Source organism: Myotis lucifugus, unplaced genomic scaffold, assembly GCF_000147115.1.
Source record: "Myotis lucifugus unplaced genomic scaffold, Myoluc2.0 scaffold_229, whole genome shotgun sequence".
Taxonomy (NCBI): Eukaryota; Metazoa; Chordata; class Mammalia; order Chiroptera; family Vespertilionidae; genus Myotis; species Myotis lucifugus.
The window spans coordinates 691,691-711,452 of NW_005871277.1; the positions used below are offsets into that span (position 1 = coordinate 691,691).

The 19,762-nt window shown below is 51.0% G+C and overlaps 1 protein-coding gene and 1 long non-coding RNA gene across 2 annotated transcripts in view; both read left to right on the forward strand.

The window, feature by feature from the left end:
* The first annotated feature begins 1,308 nt into the window (after positions 1 to 1,308).
* On the forward strand, positions 1,309 to 8,636 carry LOC111827842. Its single transcript, XR_002831577.1, has 3 exons — positions 1,309 to 1,320; positions 2,357 to 2,428; positions 7,897 to 8,636. It is a non-coding gene; the product is annotated as an uncharacterized LOC111827842 (long non-coding RNA).
* Positions 8,637 to 8,801: 165 nt separating this feature from the next.
* Positions 8,802 to 19,762, forward strand: part of GLB1L3 (galactosidase beta 1 like 3) — a 20,763-nt gene continuing 9,802 nt past the window's right edge. Inside the window, exons 1-11 of the mRNA XM_023762061.1 lie at positions 8,802 to 8,862; positions 9,261 to 9,350; positions 9,638 to 9,815; positions 10,188 to 10,400; positions 11,567 to 11,635; positions 12,230 to 12,325; positions 14,059 to 14,167; positions 15,351 to 15,443; positions 16,727 to 16,808; positions 17,541 to 17,605; positions 19,027 to 19,111. Of these exons, the coding sequence (XP_023617829.1) occupies positions 8,802 to 8,862; positions 9,261 to 9,350; positions 9,638 to 9,815; positions 10,188 to 10,400; positions 11,567 to 11,635; positions 12,230 to 12,325; positions 14,059 to 14,167; positions 15,351 to 15,443; positions 16,727 to 16,808; positions 17,541 to 17,605; positions 19,027 to 19,111 (1,141 nt within the window). The remainder of the gene's footprint in view (positions 8,863 to 9,260; positions 9,351 to 9,637; positions 9,816 to 10,187; positions 10,401 to 11,566; positions 11,636 to 12,229; positions 12,326 to 14,058; positions 14,168 to 15,350; positions 15,444 to 16,726; positions 16,809 to 17,540; positions 17,606 to 19,026; positions 19,112 to 19,762) is intronic.

The window sequence follows — 19,762 nt, forward strand, 5'->3', positions numbered from 1 at the left end:
GCTCCACTGAAGTGGGTTTTTATTCTGTCTGTCTAAGCCTTTACAACTATTTTTAAAAATGTATTTAAAAATATTTAAACACTTAACTAGATTTTGGAGTAATAATTTTTTAAAAAATCTCTCTACCTAATTAACTTTTAAAAAATAGTTCCCTGGACCCGGCCAGTGTGGCTCAGTTGGTTGGAGTATCGTTTCATATACCAAAGGTTGCAGGTTCGATTCTATCCCTTCATCTCTATAGAAAAAATATCCCAGATATTTTGTTAACTACAAGTCAGGGTTTAGAGCAGGGGTCCTCAAACTTCTTAAACGGGGCCAGTTCACTGTCCCTCAGACGATTGGAGGGCCGGACTATAGTTTTAAAAAAAACTATGAACAAATTCCTATGCACACTGCACATATCTTATTTTGAAGTAAAAAAACAAAACGGGAACAAAAACAATATTTGTATTTGCATGTGGCCCGCGGGCCGTAGTTTGAGGACCCCTGGTTTAGAGAGACCAAAATATACATCTTTAGCTATGACAAATATTTTCTGTTTTGGTTGCGTATTTTCTGTAAGGAACTGTGCTTGGCACTGCAGGGGGACAGGGTATGGGTGTGCTGCAAACTTGAAACAATTTCTGCCTTCAAAGGCCTTATTTACTAGCTGTAGTACAAGGAAATGGTAGGGCTACAGAAGAGAGTGAGCTGGGAAAGTGATTACATAGGATGGGCATCAGGATTTTAGAGATGCTTAGGTGGGGCGTGGCCAAAAAAAGGTTGGGAACCACTGATGTAGGGGAAGTGTGAGAAAAAGACAAAACGAGAGATAATCAGAGGCATTTGAAAGTATTAAAAGCATACCTTTAAACACATCCCTGTCTTGGGATCTGGATAAAGAACTAAATGCCCTCTCATGTTCCTCTCCCCGCTCTAGAACTAGCTTCTCAGTCTCCCATGGAAACGATGCTCTAATTCACTTCTTCATTTGCCCTTGTCCAGAGAAAGTCCAGGTAGGCACCAGGATTCTCTCCCCACCCAGCGGTAAAGAGCTCTCTCCCCGCCTCAGTGATGTCTGCTGTGGGGGTCCATTGCCAGGAGGTCCAGGTGCTGTTGAAGACGGAGATCCAAGAGCTCATGACAGACACCAACCTGAGTGACAGCATCAGGACTGGCGTCCTGGAGCCAGAAGAGGTGCCAGCACCAGTGAGGATGGTCATCCCGTGACCTTCCGACCTTCCTCAGGGCCCAACGGAAGCCAGGCCTCCGAGGCCATCCCAGCATCGATGTTTTCTTACCGTCGGGCCTCAGTTCCAGCAGCAGCCCTGGGCAGACACAGTAAGTGCAGCCGTTTCCCTGCCACAGGGTGCCCGGCTTCATAAGGTGCACGCCCAAGGCCACGTTCTCTGAGGAGGGATTCAGACAACCATGCTCAGTCAGCAGAGCCCAAGCAGGCACTACGCATAGCCATTGGGCACAGTTGCAAGGTGAAGGTTCAGAAAAGACAAAAACAGTTTTCTCTGCCTTTGAGACCCAACCTTGAATAATCCGTGCTGAGCGTTCCTAGCAAGGATCTGTTGCCTCAGAGCCCAGAACATGACCCACCAAATGTCTCCTACCCGATTTAGAACTCCCCTGCCACTGGCCTACAGGGTTCGATTCCGGTCAAGGGCACATACCTTGGTTGCAGGCTCCTCCCCAGCCTGGACCCTGGTCAGGGCTCGTGCAGGAGGCAACCAATCGATGTGTTTCTCGCACATGGATAGTTCTCTCTGTCTTTCCCTTCTCTCTTCCACTCTCCCTAAAAAGCACACGGTCCACAATAATCCTTGTACCGTGCATTAAGCACAATCGTAATGAGCATAGCTGGAATACTTAGGGTGCTAGGCCTTCTTCAAAATCACTTCCCTTATTTTATGTGATTCGACCTTATAATAACCTCATAAAACAGGTTCACAGTTCATCATCATTTTATAGACAGTCAAGAAAAAAGCTTACGGTCACGATGCGATTAAGTCACAGAGCCAGGATTGGATCCCGGCAGCCTGACCCAAACCCTGTGTTCTTCAGCATCGTCCATGTGTAAACATCACAAATACAGACATCCCACGAGTGCCCACTATATCTCTGCACACTTCTGGCAGGAGCAGGAACTGAGGCTGACCGTGACTAGAATTGGGACGGACTGTTTGTTCTCTGAGTAAACAAGGATGCGGCGGCTCTCCTAGGAAAATCAACATTGACATCGTCCTCACTCGGGCAGGGAAATGCTTGCTAATCCGCACTGACCTCCTCAATGCCTCCTCACAAAAAGGTGGGATGGGGAGAAGCACCCGCAAGTTGGCCAGAGACGACGTTTTTGTCTTGCTTTTAGGATGATGACGGCCTCCTCGGTGGAGAGGTGGTTCCGAGAAGGACGAATTGCCTGTGAGGAAAACATAACCCTGTAAGTATTGATGTTCTTGGTGAACGGAGGCGCAGAGATGAGTCGGACGACAGGATACGGAGAAGCAGAGGGCTACCGCTCGCTCAGGCGAATAGCAAAGATCCTCTGATGCCTCATGGCTTTTATTGGGGGTGAGCACAGCAAATAACAATGGAGTGCAGCAAGTAACAATGATTAACAATGGGGTACAGCAAGTGACAATGATTAACAATCATGCTTTATGAAATCATCAGAGCTAAGTTATACATTACACTATTAATTTCCTACATAATACAAAGACTCTTTCCACCTGCAGCAGTGCACCCTCCCCTGAACTTTCTATGCCCTCATGGACTATTCATCACGTCAAGGAAAGTTCTGCCTCGGAACAGTAAGTCTCGCGTGCAAGACTTTGTTCTGACGCGGCCCGCTTGCAGGCTCACGCCTTCTCCCGGCAGAGCGTCCTCTTCTAGTTAACTTCTTTCCGCTTGACCGCTACAGTAAGTATATGTATTTTAAATTAGACTCCATTTTAGGGTAGTTGTTCCATTCATTTCTGGGGCCACTCATTGGTTTCCCCAAACAAAATCCATCTTTTTGGCCTTACCTGTGCCAATGCTTAATGACTACCAGTCATTAAGTTAAGAAAATACCCATAAATCAACTCTTTGTCTATCATCTACCAGAACATGTTATCTCTGTGATCAAATATAACTTTTTAAAGATAATTCCAGTGTAAGCGGTTTAACTGTTATTTGATGTTATTTAATATACATCAAATATGAATTAGAAATCAGTGTCACGCTCTTTGTTTTAATTTGTATCATACAGAAAGCCTTACATTACTGTACTTTGCCAGTTTTCTATTCTTACTATTAAAACAGCCTTGTACTAGAATGCTGGGGGGATGCGCAGACAATACTGATTTGCACATATGGTTACGGCGGGTTCTGGCAGGTTGAAGGAGCTGGGAAACACTGCTGAAATGTGAAACATGAGAGGGTCTCCAAGTCCAGGCATCATGGCCCGTTTCCCTTGCTGAGCCCCAGTCTGTGTGGTGCTTTTTGCACAAATAAATCCAAGTGTCTTGTGTCCCCTCCTCAGGAAGGTTGTCAGTGAAACCCTTCAGGAAGGTTCTATTTGAAAAGTTGGATATCTCATATAGTTTTTAAACAGACACAAAAGCCTTCAGCTCTCAAGGGAAAAAGAACTAGGACGGGTTTATCTTCTGCTCATAGCACCTGACAGTTTACTAACTTGATACTGAAAATAAACCACATTAAAACCAAAGGAGAGGGGTGTTTTTGCTTTGTTTTGTTTTTATTTATTTAGTTTTTAATCCCTGCTGGAGGATGTGTTTACAGAGAGAAAGCAGGAGAGAGAGAGAGAGAGAGAGAGAGAGAGAGAGAGAGAGAGAGAGGTTGGGGGTGAGGGGAGACAAACCACTGAGCCATGCCGGCTGGGCTGAAATTGGTTGCCTCCCATACGCACCTACCCACCAGGGATCACACCTGCATCCTAGGTATGTGCCTGACCTAGAATCGAACCCACACCCATTTGGTGTAGGGGATGACTCTCCAACCCACTGAGCCACCCAGCCAGGGCATTCTGTCCTTTGTCTCTGTTCCCTTCTACTCCATGTCCTCAGGGCCCACTGGGGATTGAGCCTGTAACCCGGGCATGTGCCCATGCCAGGAATCAAAACGTAACCTCTTGGTTCATAAGTCGATGCTCAACCACTGAGCCACACCATCTGGGCTCATTGTAAAGTGTACAGTTTAGTGGCCTTAAGGACATTCACATTGCTGTGTGACCATCACAACCATTCATCTCCAACACTTCTTCACCGTCCCAAATGGACACTCTGCGTTCCTATATTAGTATCATTATCCAAATCATATCATGGATGAGCCTCTGTTTTCTCATTGGACAATAGCGTTGATTAAAAGGAAACTCCTGCTTATAAAATGCGAATGTAAGTAGAGTGAGCAGTGTAAAACCTAACAGAACTGAAGGTCATACATGACAAGTCTCCTTGCCGCCAAATCAAACTTATACTTAAAAAAATATTGGACTAGCTCCAGGTTACAGCATAGTGCTTAGACATGTATGTACCATACAAGCAATCACTCCAATACGACTACTACCCTCCGGTCAGCATGCATAGTTTTACCACGTAATTGACTACATTCCCTAGGCCAGTGATGGCGAACCTATGACACACGTGTCAGAGGTGACACGCGAACTCATTTTTTTGGTTGATTTTTCTTTGTTAAATGACATTTAAATATATAGAATAAATATCAAAAATATAAGTCTTTGTTTTACTATGGTTGCAAGTATCAAAAAATTTCTCTATGTGACACGGCACCAGAGTTAAGTTAGGGTTTTTCAAAATGCTGACACGCCCGCCGAGCTCAAAAGGTTCGCCATCACTGCCCTAGGCTGTAACTTTACGTCCTGGGTGCTGTCACTTTAAGACGTCTCCTTCTATCAGTTATGAGCCCGTGGAAGACTTCCAATCATCACTCACTCACAGAACCAAGGGCAGTGTGCATGTCTTGTACCCTCACCTTGTCAGGTTCTTATATTGGAAGTGGACTTACAAGGGAGACACTATGAGAGCAACCTTTCAGTAGAACAGGAAGAAGGGGGCCTGTCTACGGCCATACCACCCTGAACGCGCCCGATCTCGTCTGATCTCGGAAGCTAAGCAGGGTCGGGCCTGGTTAGTACTTGGATGGGAGAAGGGGGCCTTACCGGAACACCAGCTCTTTTTCCTTGAGTAGGCGCCTCCGAGAAGGTCTCAGGTGGGGCTAAGGGAACACAAAACAACGGTCAGTACATTGGTGGCTGCTCACCAGGAGTTTCCTAGGGAGCTCTGCCCGATGTGGACAAGGGGCCATGGTGTAGGGAGGTGGCCGGGTACCAAGTATGGATGAGCCACTGCTGGGTCATCGTACTGGGTGGAAAAAATGGCAAGGAAGAAGGGAAGTAATGGTATGAGTTGAAAAAAAAATTTTTTAATATATTTTTATTGATTTCAGAGAGGAAGGGAGAGGGAGAGAGAGAGAAATATCAATGATAAGAGAGAATCATTGATTGGCTGCCTCCTGCACGCCCCCCACTGGGGATGGAGCATGCCACAAGGGCATGTGCCCTGACTGGGAATCGAACCCTGACCTCCTGGTTCACAGGTCGATGCTCAACCACTGAGCCATGCTGGCTGAGCTGAAAAATCTTTTTATAGATGTTTTTCTTACACATGGGAAATGGAATATGTGGCAATTATTAAAAGTGCATCAAGTTAATGATGGAATTCCCACAGTACCTTCTATAGATTTATCCAGAGGGTAGACCTGGATTGTTCGCCAGTAGAAATCCTTCTGGACAGACTGGATTTCGTGGGCTTTTGGAGATCCTCCTATAGGAAAAATCCATCAGGAGAGATGGTGAGAAAGGCATTCACGCCACACAGAGCTATGGACACCCTGCTGGTCCAAGACCAGAGAGAAATTAGGAATCATTATCAGTTCAATATTTAGTACCCGTTGCTTAAGCAGGGGTCCCCAAACTACAGCCCGCGGGCCACATGCGGCCCGCCAAAAACATTAGTTTTTTTACTTCAAAATAAGATATGTGCAGTGTGCATAGGAATTTGTTCATAGTTTTTTTTTAAACTATAGTCCGGCCCTCCAACAGTCTGAGGGACAGTGAACTGGCCCCCTGTTTAAAAAGTTTGAGGACCCCTGCTTAAGAGGTTCCCAGAAGTGTCCTCTGAGTCAAAGCTGGACTTCAGAAATATCCCGGAGTCCACTTCATATTTTCCCCATGAGTATTTTTCTAAGAGCTGAGGCGCCGAACATCGCAGGACACTAGATATGTACAACTCTACATGACAGCTGTAAAGAAAGGAATGAACATGCCGAGAGGACATGGAGAGAAGTGTCGCCTCGCCCGTTAGAAGGGACAGCAGTCCCTGGGCCCCCATGGACATACCTCCGCAACACGAGGCGAGGTTCCCCATCCCAAGATTTGTCGCCACACAACTAGCACCTTCTCCTGCTAAACCCTCAGCACAGAGAGTGGCAGTCAGGACCAGCCACCAGCTGGATGTCACCCAGGACCATTGTGACAGAGCGTCCCAGGGCCTCCAGTGTGACGTCACAATGCACCTGCGGGCGCGGCCGCTGTGGTTCAGAGCCAGTGTTTCACGTACTGAAGGCCAGGGGCACCCATCCTTCCTCACGGTCTTTGAGCACAAGATGGATTAAAAAATGACCTGCCCTCAAAATATAGTCAATTGTGAGAATTTCAAGTTGAGAAAAATAAAGCAGACACATCCATTCTCCCATGCGAGTCTCAGACAATTCTTTTTCTCAAGATATCTAAAGATTCCACTCCCAGCAGCCACTGGGGCAAAGAACCCCCACTTCATCCGATAACAGTAGTCTCACAAAGATCAACGACTTTTTTTTAAATCCTCACCTGAGGATATTTTTCCATTTTAGAGAACATGGAAGAGAGAGGGAAAGACAGAGAGAAATATGTATCGATGTGAGAGAAACACATCAATTGGTTGCCTCCTGCAGGAGCCCTGACCAGGCTGGGGAGGAGCCTGCAATCGAGGTACATGCCCTTGACTGAAATTGAACCGGGGACCCTTCCGTCCACAGGCCGACGCTCTATCCACTGAGCCAAACCCGCTAGGGCTAGACCAATGACTTTAAAGCTTTTTATCTCAAAGAACAGCCAGTTCTGTCTCCTCTGTTTCCTGTCGCCCAAACTGGTTTCCCAAGACTCCAGAGCCTTCCCCCAGCCTGAGCCCTGTGCTTTCCATCTCAGGCTGTCATTCTTTTTTTAAAAAAATATATTTTATTGATTTTTTTACAGAGAGGAAGTGAGAGGGATAGAGAATTAGAAACATCGATGAGAGAGAAACATCGATCAACTGCCTCCTGCTCACCTCCTACTGGGGATGTGCCTGCAACCAAGGTACATGCCCTTGACCGGAATTGAACCTGGGACCCTTCAGTCCGCAGGCCGACACTCTATCCACTGAGCCAAACTGGTTAGGGCCAGGCTGTCATTAAGGGCCAGGATCCCACTCTCTCCTGCAGCTGCCGAAACCACTCACATGGTGAACAGGCCCTTGCTGAGGGCTTGCTATATGCCAGGCGGGTTTTCAGGTACAAGGATCCAATAGTGAACTAGACACTTTGTCCTACAGAGAATAGATTTGTGGGAATTGAGTACTTTTTTTTTTTTGAAAGGAAGTGATGGATGGCATGATTTTATTGAAATGTTTTAGTACAATGTTGGAGGAGCTTAAAATCTTATATTCTAAACCAATGCAAGCACTACAGTGGAACTGCTCCTAAACTGACATACCTGGGCAATGAAAGGTAATTTAACTAAATATAACTTAACGTGGAGACTAAAGAATTTTGGTGTATTTATCTTTCTCTGCCCTACCACCCCCCTGACAGCTAGACATACTCCGAGTCTTCTTCACTCAGCAGAGTTGCACAGGACAGACTCATTTTGGTGGTCGCACTTAACGTTTCCACATCATGAGTAGCAAGGAATGGAACATGCTGGGACGAAGACAGAAGCCCATCTGTTTTGAACAACTGACTTGATCAGATTACAATCTCACTCTTTCTCCAAAGCCATTTTAAGACCCAGCAAAATGCTAGTTTCTGGAACGACTGAAATGATACTTTCTGACTTCAACCCAACCTCCGCTGTAGGAAGTTTGAAACCTTGAAGGTTGCTGTTCAAGTTTGCCAATGACTTAAATGGATTTTATTTTCCACCCACAGAACTGAGGTTAGAGAGTTTGTTCTGTACAAGATTCAGCAGGAGGGACAGACTGTCCTTGATCATGCCGAGGCTCTGTCTACGCAGGCAGATCTTCCTCTCTGGGGCTGAAGAATCGAGTTCCCTGTCCATCAATGTGCATATGATAAAATTCACGGAGTCAGAGCTAGACTTCTGCCCCGGAGGCCACAGGCATCTCCCATTGTAAATAAAGGGCCACCTGGCGGATAATGCACGCCTCGGTGAATTTCCCGTCCAACCTCACTTTGGGCTACTTTTTTGAACATTATCTTATCAGAGCAACTAATGTCTACTTCTCTGTACTTTTTTTTTCATAAGCATCTCCTACTCACATTTTTCTTGTAACAGCTTTAGTTAAAATGACCAGTTGCCTTGAGGCTTGCTACTTCCAATTACAAAAGGCAAAAGAACATGTAATTGAAACGAATAAAATAATGTTGACATATGCGTCTGGTGGCACGCATCACATTTCACCTTTTGATTTATGTCAAAGCAAAATCAGGGCCCTTGCTATCAAGTAGCTGAACGGAACTCCCCTGCTCTCCGGTACATGGTGTGGCCCAAGTTGTCCTCCTTCCCTCCCACTCGGGTCTGCGTTTCTGTCTCAATCGGTTGGTTGGTGACACCCAGTTTAAGGAGGGATCCTCCCACCTCACTTCCCTGCGTGCAGGCGGCCCGACGCCCCGTGGGCACAGAGCGCTGTCCTCGCTGCCCAGAGCCCAGCCTGTTGCTCGGCCCTCCCTACCCAGCAGCCCCCCGGACTCCCTACGGGGCTGGGGTGGCTCAAAGTTCCCAGCATCAGCACGCCTGAACCGGGTTCCCCTGCGAGGAGGCGGCGGGAGCAGCGCGGGACCTTGGCACCCTGGCCTCCAGCTATGAGTTCCCGGAGGCACCTCAGGTGACTCATGGCGCCTACCTGGGGCAAGGGCCCCTTTGGTCTGGCCGCCCTCCTGGACCCTCAGATCTGCCTGAGACGCATCAGCCCCCCTTACAGGCTCTTCCCCTCCAGCTTTCTTCCACCGGCACCTTAGTGATGCCCGCCCCAAGGAGCGTTGGTCCCCTGCCAAGTGGCAGGACACCCTGTCCTTCCCTGAGCCTGGTGCCCGAGGGGCTGCCACTGGTCACTGAGCCCTGAGCCCTCCCCAGACCCTGCCCCAGTGCCCTGCCCTGTCTGGCTCCCGAGGAGGCTCCTAGGACTGAAGGTCTCCCCCCAGCTTTCCGTCCTGACTGAGTGGAGGGTGGGAGGAGAGGTTGCAGGGGGCAGAGGGAGGGTGTGGGAGGGGGGGAAGGGACCTGGGCTGGCTGGAAGCCCTGTGTGTGCCCAGCCAGTGCCCTGGCCGCTTGCCTGCCTGGAGGGCGGCGTTCTGGGCCATAGAATCGCATGAGGCCAATGCCGTCCCCTCACTGTTATTTCTCCTCTTTCCAGCCCACGTCTCTCATGGAAAAGAATCATGAGCGTCTTTTTCTTGCCATTGATCTCATCAGGCTTTGCTCCTCGGGCAAAATATAAAGAGAAAGAGAAGCTTCCTGTCCAGGAAGCTGGGCCGCAGCCACACCAGAGCAGGTCTGTGGGGGAAGGGGTGGGAGGGGTACTGGGAGGAGGGGAGGGGGTGCGGGGACTCTCCTTTTCTGGAGAAAAGAGTATCAGAAGCATGGACAGACCTAGTGTGTCCTGCTAGCAAGAACGTCTTCTGCTGGGCTTCAGCCGTCTCTCCTCTCTCTTCATCTCTGTCTCTCTGCCCACCTCTCTCTCTCTCTCCCTCTCCCTCTCTTCATCTCTTCATTCTCTCTCCTCCTCTCTCTCTCTCTTCTCCTCTCTCTCTCTCTTCATCTCTGTCTCTCTGCCCACCTCTCTCTCTCTCCCTCTCTCTCTCTTCTCCTCTCTCTCTCTCTTCATCTCCTCTCTCTCTCTCTCCCTCTCTCTCTCTCTCTGCAGGTTTAATTGGTCCCATCTGACCCCTCTGGAGCTGAAGGACCGCACGGTGGGACTCCAGACGCAAAGCACGCCTGAGAGTAACCCGCACTTCACACTGGAGGGGCACAAGTTCCTCATCTTCGGGGGCTCCATCCACTACTTCCGGGTGCCCAGGGGGTCCTGGCGGGACCGCCTCCTGAAGCTGCGGGCCTGCGGCTTCAACACTGTCACCACGTGAGTCCGCCCGCCCGCCCTCTGGGTCCTCGCTGCCCACGGGGTTAGGGTGTCTGCCTCTGGCTCTGAGCTGGGTCGGGAGCCCGGCCGAGCGACCTTCCAATGAGCCCTGTGCAGCAGGAGCCTTTTATGATGAGGGCCCCCTACCTCTCAGACTTCCTACCACAGTTCTCCTGTGCACACGGACATGCGCATGTGGAGGAAGGAGAGTATGAGCATCTAAGGAAACACGGGCCACTGAAGTGAAGGTGAAGGGAGTGAAGGGAGTGAGTCCTGCGGCTTAGGGATCGGACAGACCTGGTCTCAGTCCCAGCCCCGCCTCCAGCGATCCCAGCGCAGGCCCTGCTGTCTCCTCTGCTAAGGCAGAGTAGCAGTGGTCTGGTCGGCTTGTGCCGATGATTCCGTGGGATAAAACCTTTATCTTATTTCTATGGAAAATGCCCCTCCCAACGAGGGCACGTACGTGTACTTCAATGATGGTGGCAACACAACATGTAAGGCCAGTTGAGTCCCGCAGAAGAATTTAAGTAGAAATGTGACAGGGTGAACTGTAAATGGAACAGCACACATTTAGCGCGCCATGGAACACGATTATGGCCTGGTGACCAACGGTAACGTGTACTTAGGGTTTACTGGTGGCTGGGCATTTCCTAAGCAATTTCACAAAATCGCTTCCTCCTCCTGAGTGCCCTGGGAGATGGGCAGTTGGATTCCCCTCCGTGGGAAAGAGGCCGAGGCCCGGAGGGTCGGCCTGCTGGGGGGGGGCACCTGCTCCAGCTGTATTTTATAAACGATGCATGTGTTTGTTGAGGATGTCTGTGCTCCATCGGTTGGCTGCTGAGTTCTCTATTCTTGTTTTGATTAATTCCTAGCAATAACTTATTGGGCATATGTAGACATTTATGTTTTTCCCTTCTCTTCACATTTTGAATGGGTATTACAAAGAATGGGTGTTGAGTGGGATAATTAGTGCATCCATCCCAGGAATCTAGAATCAGGATTATTGACAGCTTAGATCACGACTGGGTGGCAGAGAAAGGAAAATAATTATTGGAGCAAGTTGAAGCTTGTTCCAACTTGCAACTTGGGCATGGGTTTGGGGCTGACCTAGGACTCGATAGGAAAGAAATAAGATGCTTATTGTACTTCCCTCTCTCCTACCACAGCTACGTCCCCTGGAACCTCCATGAGCCACAGAGAGGCACATTTGACTTCTCCGGGAACCTGGATCTGGAGTACGTGCTGTTGCTGCTCCTGTGACCTGGCCTGGGCCTGGGCCTGGACCTGGGGGCAGGGAGGGGCTGGGGGGTTGATGAGGGACCATCCTGGCCTCTCAGCTCTGCTTGGAAGCTGTTCTCAGGGCCCTGTGCCAGCTCTGCACCGGGGCCAGGTGCTCTCCAGCTGGGAACCTGCTACTCCCAGGTGCCCAGGCCCCCCCTGAGCCCAGTCTCCTCACTGCAGCCCAGAGGAGCCTGGTCCCCTGTCAGCCCTGCTCTGCAGTGGGGTCCCTCCCCCCTGCTGGGAGGGGACTGCCCCTGGAGGCAGCAAGGTGGTCGGGGTCAGGTTCATGTGAGGACCCCGTCCCCTGTCTGACACCCCCCCCTCCCCATGACCCAGTGGGCTGTGCAGATATGGTCCTGGGCTGGGAGCTGGTGAGAAGCCAGCTGCAGGGGTGAGGGCTCGGCCTTCCCTTCACTCTGCCTGTCTCTGGTTGAGAGGAGGGCAGGCCAGCAGAGGATCCGGGCAGCTCTGCCGCCTGTGGCGTGTGCTGGCTCGTCCCCACCCCCCGGCTCGGATGCCCTCAGAGTGGCCGCCTTTGACCTTCCCAGGGCCTTTGTCCGGATGGCCGCGGAGGTCGGGCTGTGGGTGATCCTGCGTCCGGGCCCCTACATCTGCAGCGAGATCGACCTCGGCGGCCTGCCCAGGTGAGCGGGCTGTGAGGGGAGGACTGTGATGGTTTGTTTTACTAAAAGTAGAGCTGGAATCTGACAGCCCGGAGCCCGGTGTTCTCAGGGAAGGCCTGCGGTGGCCCGGTGAGTTATGGGCGCCGCTGTAATCCTTGTCCCGTCACAGATGCAGGGCCTGAGAGCTGGTCCTGGTGCTGTGGGCGCCTGGGCGGGGAGAGGCAGCATCGGGAGGTCACATCTCTTTCTTCCTGTTCCGTCTCTGGTCTCTGTCCGGGGTGGGAAGCTTTCCAGAGCGGAAGGAGGTTCTGACAACCTCTGGACTTGCTCTGAGGACCTCCTACCCCCCGGCTTTTCCCTTATTTTGTTAATGGAAGACCATGTTCTCCACTGAGCTGAGGGACCTCAGCTCCCCTTTGTTCCCCCTCATCTTCTTTTGCCTTCTCTCCTCTGTGCTGCCGGCCTTCAGTGCAGACAGCTGAGTGCAGGCTGAGCACCCACGGGCTCGCTCCTGTTCACTCCACAGCTGCCAGGTGTGTGCAGCCCACGGCTCGGCTCCCGGTGGGCACTTTCCTCCCGGTGCTCAGTGAGGCTCTGTCTCGTCCGGGATGAGCGTGTTCTCCCATCCGGCTCAGGAGCAGCAGAGGCCTGGCCGTGAAGGAAGGGGTATTTTAGCAAAGCGGGATGCCCTGGGCCGCTCAGCTGCAGGCCCCGCCCCGCACAGGTGACCTGGGTACTGGGGAGGCGTCCTGGCGCCTGGAGGCTCAGGTCTCAGAAGAGATGGAACCCTGTGCCTAAGGTACATACACTGGGCTCCAGGAAAAGGTGTTTTATTTTGATTGTTTTTTAATCCTCACCTGAAGGTATGTTTTTATTGATTTTTAGAGAGAGAGAAAGAGAGAGGAAGGGGAAGAAAGAAACAGAGAGAAAGAGAGAGGAAGGGAGAGAAAGAGAGAGGGCGGGGGAGAGAGAAACATCGATGTGAAAGAAACATCATACGTGCCCTCATTTGTACCCTCATATGTGCCCCAGTACCCTGACTGTAGGTGCCCCAACCGGGGATCAAACCCACAACCTTTTGGTGTCCTGGGTGATGCTCCAACCAACTGAGCCACCGGCCAGGGCTCAAGAAAAAGCTGTGTGTGTTTTTTTTTGGTTAATCCTCACCTGAGGATATTTTTTCCATTGCTTTTTAGAGAGAGTGGAAAAGAGGGGTAGAGACAGAGAGAGAGAAGCATGGATGTGAGAGAAACATGGATGTGAGAGAGACACATGGATTGGTTGCCTCCTGCACATACCCTGACCAGGGCTGGGGATCAAGCCTGCAATTGAGATATGCGCCTATGACCGGCATGGAACCCTCCACCCTTCAGTCCATGGGCCAACACCCTAACCACTGAGCCAAACCAGCTAGGGCCAGACAAAGGTTTTGAATGAACTGAAAGGAATGGAGGCGAGCAGTCAATGACAGGTTAAAGAGCTCCTCACTAAGATGTGGGTGTGCGGGCCGTAACGGAGCTGCCGCCCCTCCTAAGCTGGGAACTGTCACCCCGACACTTGTCGGTCGGACAGCCCAGTAGGACGGTCCAGAGAGCATCTTCCAGGTCCCTTGAGGGCTGCAGGAGAGCAGAAGACTTAAAGCTGGGCTGGAGGGAGCTCCGGAAGGAGCTGGCGGACCTGCAGGGCCCGGCCTGCCCCCTCCCGCCTCCTGCCTTCCCGTCTCAAGCACTGAGCTTGTCTCCTTTCGCCCCCAGCTGGTTACTGCAGGACCCAGAGCTGAGACTGAGGACAACCGACAAGGGCTTTGTCCAAGCGGTGGATCGATATTTTGATCATCTGATGGCCAGAGTGGTTCCTCTCCAGGTAAAATCGCCGTCCTTTCCTTCCTTCTGACATTCGCTTCAGGGAAACAGCTGGTTCTACCTATTCATAGAGCAGGCTGGGCCCGGCTCTGAGAGCTGAAGCTGACACCCTTGCCTTCGGTCTTGAACTCTAGACCCTCACCTTAAGTTCAGCCTTCTCCCCAGAGCTTCTGGGAGCACACGCATCACCCCGGCCAGAGCAGAGAGCGTGGGTGTATGGTGGTGGCTTTGAATGTACTTGATGTTCTCTAGGCTCACTGCCCTTTCTACTGCTTATTTCTACTCCTGAGTGATCTTGGCTGTTTTCAACAGTCACTACACACACATGGCGAAAAGGCTCAAAGAGCACAAAGGAGATTATGGTAAATACAAGCCTCCCCTCGTCACCTTTCCCAAAGCGATCGTTACCTTTTCCGGAGACAGGCAGCCAGTTTCACCAGAGTTTTGTGTGTCTTTCCATAGATTTCCTACACACATGGAGGCAAATTATCTATGCACACACTTACACATGCGTATGTATTCTTTTTTAAAAAAATATATTTTTATTGATTTCAGAGAGGAAAGGAGAGGGGGAGAGAGAGAGAGAGATAGAAACATCAATGATGAGAGAGAATCATTGATTGGCTGCCTCCTGCACCCCCCCCCACACACTGGGGATGGAGCCCACAACCCTGGCATGTGCCCTTGACTGGAATCAAACCCGGGACCCTTCATTCTGCAGATCAACGTTCTATACACTGTATACTTTTTTATACGAAAATTTACCATTCTCACTGGACATTTTCCTTTTGTTACTTGAATATATATATTTAAAACCTGCCATTCTTTTAGCTACATATATATTTTTATTGATTTTAGAGAGGAAGGGTGAGTGGATAGGGTGGGTGTGTTAGCAGGTGAGTTTGTCGGTATGAGCTCTCCTACTGAAGTCACTCATTAGCATGAGAAGGAGCGGGAACACAGTGGATGTGGTTATGAAGACTGAAGACTAGGGCACTGGGACTCCTTGTGCCGCCGAAGGGCCTGCAGGTGACTGCCCATCAGAGGAGAGAGGAGAGAGCGTGCCTCCAGGTCAGGAAACAGCTAGGAGCCAGGTGCCCGCACCAGCTGGCTCAGGGTTCCCAGCCCCCGAGACCCCAGGTTTTTCACCCTTAGCCTCACTTCCCCTTTCTCTGCCCCCTCAGTACCGCCAGGGAGGCCCCGTCATCGCCGTGCAGGTGGAGAACGAGTACGGTGCGTTCGCTAAGGATAGAGCGTACATGCCGCATCTTCACAAGGTGAGAAACCCTGGTTGGTCTCCGTGTGTTCATGCTTCCTTCCTCCTCTGCCTCTGAGTCTGCTGCGGGCTCTGGTAGGCTCTGTGGGTTATGCGGATACAGGGACCGAGTTCCGTTTCTCTGACTCTACAGGATGGTCAGGGCAATTAAGATGCACTTGAATGACTTTATTCTGAGATAAAATATGATGTTAAAGGATCTCCACGACCCACAAGTTTCATGAAAGCTGGGGGTTGGCGAGCAGTAAGGAAATAATGCTTCGTGAACTTGATGATGATAATGGCTGTCACATGGCAGCTCTCTGACCTGTAGCACCAATAGTCTCTCTTCCTGGGGGGATGCCTCAGGCCAGGGCATAACTGCCATCCTGCCCGTGTCCTTGTGGGAGGGTCAGCGCCTCCCTGTCCCTGACGGCCCACATTCAGGAGCCTGATTGGCTCCCTTGTCAATGGGATCTCTCCCCCGGGTTGCTAAGCCTGAGGCAGGGTGAGCTCTGTCCCCAGGGGAACCTCAGGGTGGCTGGCCTGGCAGGCCGGCAGTTGCCAGCTGGGCAGGGCAGAGTGATCAGGTGAGGAGAGAGGGAGGAGGCAGGGCTGGGCTCCATAGGTGTCCAGGCTCCTGCCCACACCTGTGGCTTCTGCAGCTTCGAGGGCTGTGAGAAATCCCCTCCCTAACGTTTCTCAGGGGCTCCACATCAGACCCTTCAAGTCAATCTCATTCAGTGAGTATTATTTTTCCTTGATTTCAAAACTTTGCTACTCGGCTTCACTCCCAGTCCCAGCTGTGGCTCGGTGCCCATGCAAGGCACACGTAGGGTCCTCCGGCCCTCTGGTCACCGTCGGCTTCTGAGGCCCTTAGCAAATATGAGTTTTTAATGAGATCCCCGTGCCCCCAAAGCCATGGTGGGCTTCCTTGCTTCCTCGGAGTGTCCAGGTAGGACCCACGTCTGTGAAGTTTCTCTCTGATCTTCCCCAGGCCCCATAGCACCTGCCTCTCCCCTTCAAGCCCAGTTTCCAGAGTCTTCTTTCTCTCAAGTTCAGGTCCTCCCTCTGCATTTCCCCTTGAGGCTGGGATGGGGTCAGAGCCCAGACTCAGCGGCTTTTGCGTCCCTGGGAGAAACACCAGCCTGAGAGAGAGAGAGCTGTGGATGGTCGGACTCTCAACCCAAACCTTCTTCTCCGGCTCACGCACTGTCCCTCTTGGCCCAGTGCATTTGTTGGCTAATTTCCTTCTTCCCACGGGGGAAAGGAGAGGGGGTTCACTCTGTCCAGTTTTCTCAACAGGCCCTGCTGAACAGAGGGATCGTGGAGCTGCTCTTGACCTCTGACGCGGAGAATGACGTGCTCCAAGGCAGCATAAAAGGAGGTACGCACAGGCGTATTTTCTGGGAGCACGGGAGCTCTTCACCCGCCGGTTTGAGTTTTGAACAAGCGTGAGGAAGAGCCAAGAATAGCTCTGAGGCCTCTCTTTGCCATGCACATTGAGGTGGACCCTGGCGAGGTGGTACCGCTATGAGAACCCAAGGTCAAAGCAAAGAGTTCCCATAGCAACGCCATCATTTCCCTCGATCCTACTTTCCTTCAACAGCAGCTGCCAGGGAGCTCTTCTGTCCGCAGCCCACCTTTCCACCTTTATTTACTTATTTATTTATTTTTTACTTAAATGTATTGGGGTGACGTTGGTTTGCAAAACCATACAGGTTTCAGGTATACAACTCAACAAAGCATCATCTGCACGCTGCATCGTGCGCCCATCACCCCAGGCAAAGTCTCGTCTCTTTCTGTCCCCATTTTCCCCCTTTGCCCACCTCCACTTACCCCCAGGTCTAATTCCTAGGTCTAATCAATTTGTGTGACTTTGGCCTGTTCCATTTCTCTGCACAAAATATGGTTAGTTCTAACTGCCCTTCTTCCGTAACATTGTCCTTGCAAATGCCCAGTGACAGCCCTTTGCACGTTGCAACACGGGATACAAGTAGTATCTCAGTAACTCACTACTCAGCACACTTCCTTCCATGTTCAAGGCATGGACCTCTGTCCCTCCCCTGGCAGCACTTGCCCCAAGGCCTCATGCAGCATCTCTCCTTTCTTTCTACAGTGCTGGCCACCATCAATATAAATTCATTTCAGAAGAATACTTTCGAGCACCTTGAGAGAGTGCAGGTAAGGATGTCTTAGAGAGGAAGAGTCGTAGCCCCTTCACCTGCCATGACCACCCCCTCTCCCCTGGCCCCAACCTGTACAGCTGGTGTTCAATGAGGATAGGAGGCTTGACAAAGACTATACAGCTTTTCTCCTGAGGCCTCACCTAGTTTCCAAAGTGTCTTGGGGAGTTTATCTGTTTCGTCAGGGGGAATAAGGAGGAAATTCTGCCTCTGTCCCCTCTGTTTGTGGAGCACCTAATGGAGATGACCAGAGGAAGGGGCAGGGGTTACATGAGGTCAATCAGAGGGAAAGGATGCTCTCTTTTCTCTGAGAGAGCAGAGCTCAGAAATGAGCCATGTGCATTGCTGACGGAGGAGACTGCTCTGCAGGCCTAGGCTGGCTGTGGGCAGCAGCTCCCAGAGCCTTATGGGAGTTTGGCAGGATGGGGCTAGCGTAGCTCACCAGGCTAATGCTCTATTGGAGGGGAATGCAGTGTTGGAAGAGGGACTCAGCACAGGAACATTGGCGGCTGTCCCTCCAGCCCTCTCCCGAAAGCCACACAACCCAGTCTCTCCCTTGATGACTCAAGTCCCCTCAGAGCTGCTGTTCCTCTGCTGAAGCCCAGGGTGCGTGCCCGTGAGTGAGATTTTGTGTGCTGGTCCTTTAAGAGAGCACCTGGGTTTCTAGCAGACGCCCATCTCATCTGGGCAGACGCAATCCCTGCTGATTTTCACAGCCCATGTTATAGGGGCTCCTCTTCCCAGCACTGGGCTCCAGGCTGGGGAGCTCAGCATGGGGTTGAGACCCCTCACTCCTCAGGGGGAACCTCTGCGGCTGAGATATCCCTCCAGATTCTCAGTCGCCACACGTGGGTGCAAGGCCAGCCCTTTTTTGCACCTCTGCCCCTCCTACCCGTCTCAACATGGTTTCTTCTGCATCTCTTAGTTATAGGACTTCTATTCGGCTGGTCTTCAGATGGTTCTCCAGGTTGATTTTTCTACAATTTAGTTGTGATTCTGATGTGGCCCAGGGAGGGGGTGAGTGGAACTCCCTCTTACGCGCCATCTTGGATTCCTCCGAATGATGTCGTTAATCGACAATATAATTCCGTGGCTGCTAGTCTGGCTCAGCCATGGACTTGAGTTGTGTCTCTGACCTTACAGCATGTGACCCTTGAGCTTCAGTTTCCACACGAGGACTTGCAGTCAGGTCTTTGTGATTCCAAAGCTGATTCTTTCCACACCAGCTTCGAGAATGACAAGGTTGGAATGATAGAAGGTGATCAGGATGTCTAGGGAAATGGAGATGCAAGAGGTGTAACGGGCTGACTTGGAAAAAAGTGAGAAGCCCAAGTTCCTCCAACTCTCATCCGTTGTATTCAGTGTTTCCGACTTTTTTTCTTTTTGTCTGACTTCGTGTTTCATTTGGTTTGTTTCTAGAGAGATAAGCCCATTATGATTATGGAATATTGGGTTGGCTGGTTCGACACGTGGGGAGGTAAACACATGGTTAAAGATGCGGACGGTAAGTGTTTCTCAGTGTTTGGACCAAGTAGAGGTGTCCCGGCTCATGGGTCATTCACACACTTCCCTGCTAGTCCATCAGCTCATTCAACCACGACTGTCCATTCAACACATGGTCCGGACGGGGACGTGGCTAGGCCTGGTGGTTCCCTGGTGAAGAAAAATTACCTGGTTCCTACCCCAGGGAGCTTGTGTTCTAGTGGAGCTGACAGATAGGCAAGAAGTAAAACACTCACTATCTGACAAGTGCTTGAAGCAGACAAAGAGGATGCAGTGACAGGAAAGACAGGGACAGGCCCGCAGAGGGGCATCAAGGGGGTGGCGGAGGGCCTCTGAGAGTAGGACATCTCTGAAGAAGGGGATGCATTTGCCAACATTCTTTTTAAAAAATGTATTTTTATTGATCTCAGAGAGGAAGAGAGAGGGGGAGAGAGAGAGAAACATCAATGATGAAAGAGAATCATTGATCAGCTGCCTCCTGCATGCCCCCTACTCGGGATCGAGCCCGCAACCTGGGCATGTGCCTCTGACTGGAATTGAACCTGGGACCCTTCAGTCCGTAGGCCAACGCTCTAGCCACTGAGCCAAGCCAGCTAGGGCCACTCGCCAACATTCTTAATCATCTCTGGGGATTACATAGGCCATTGCTGGG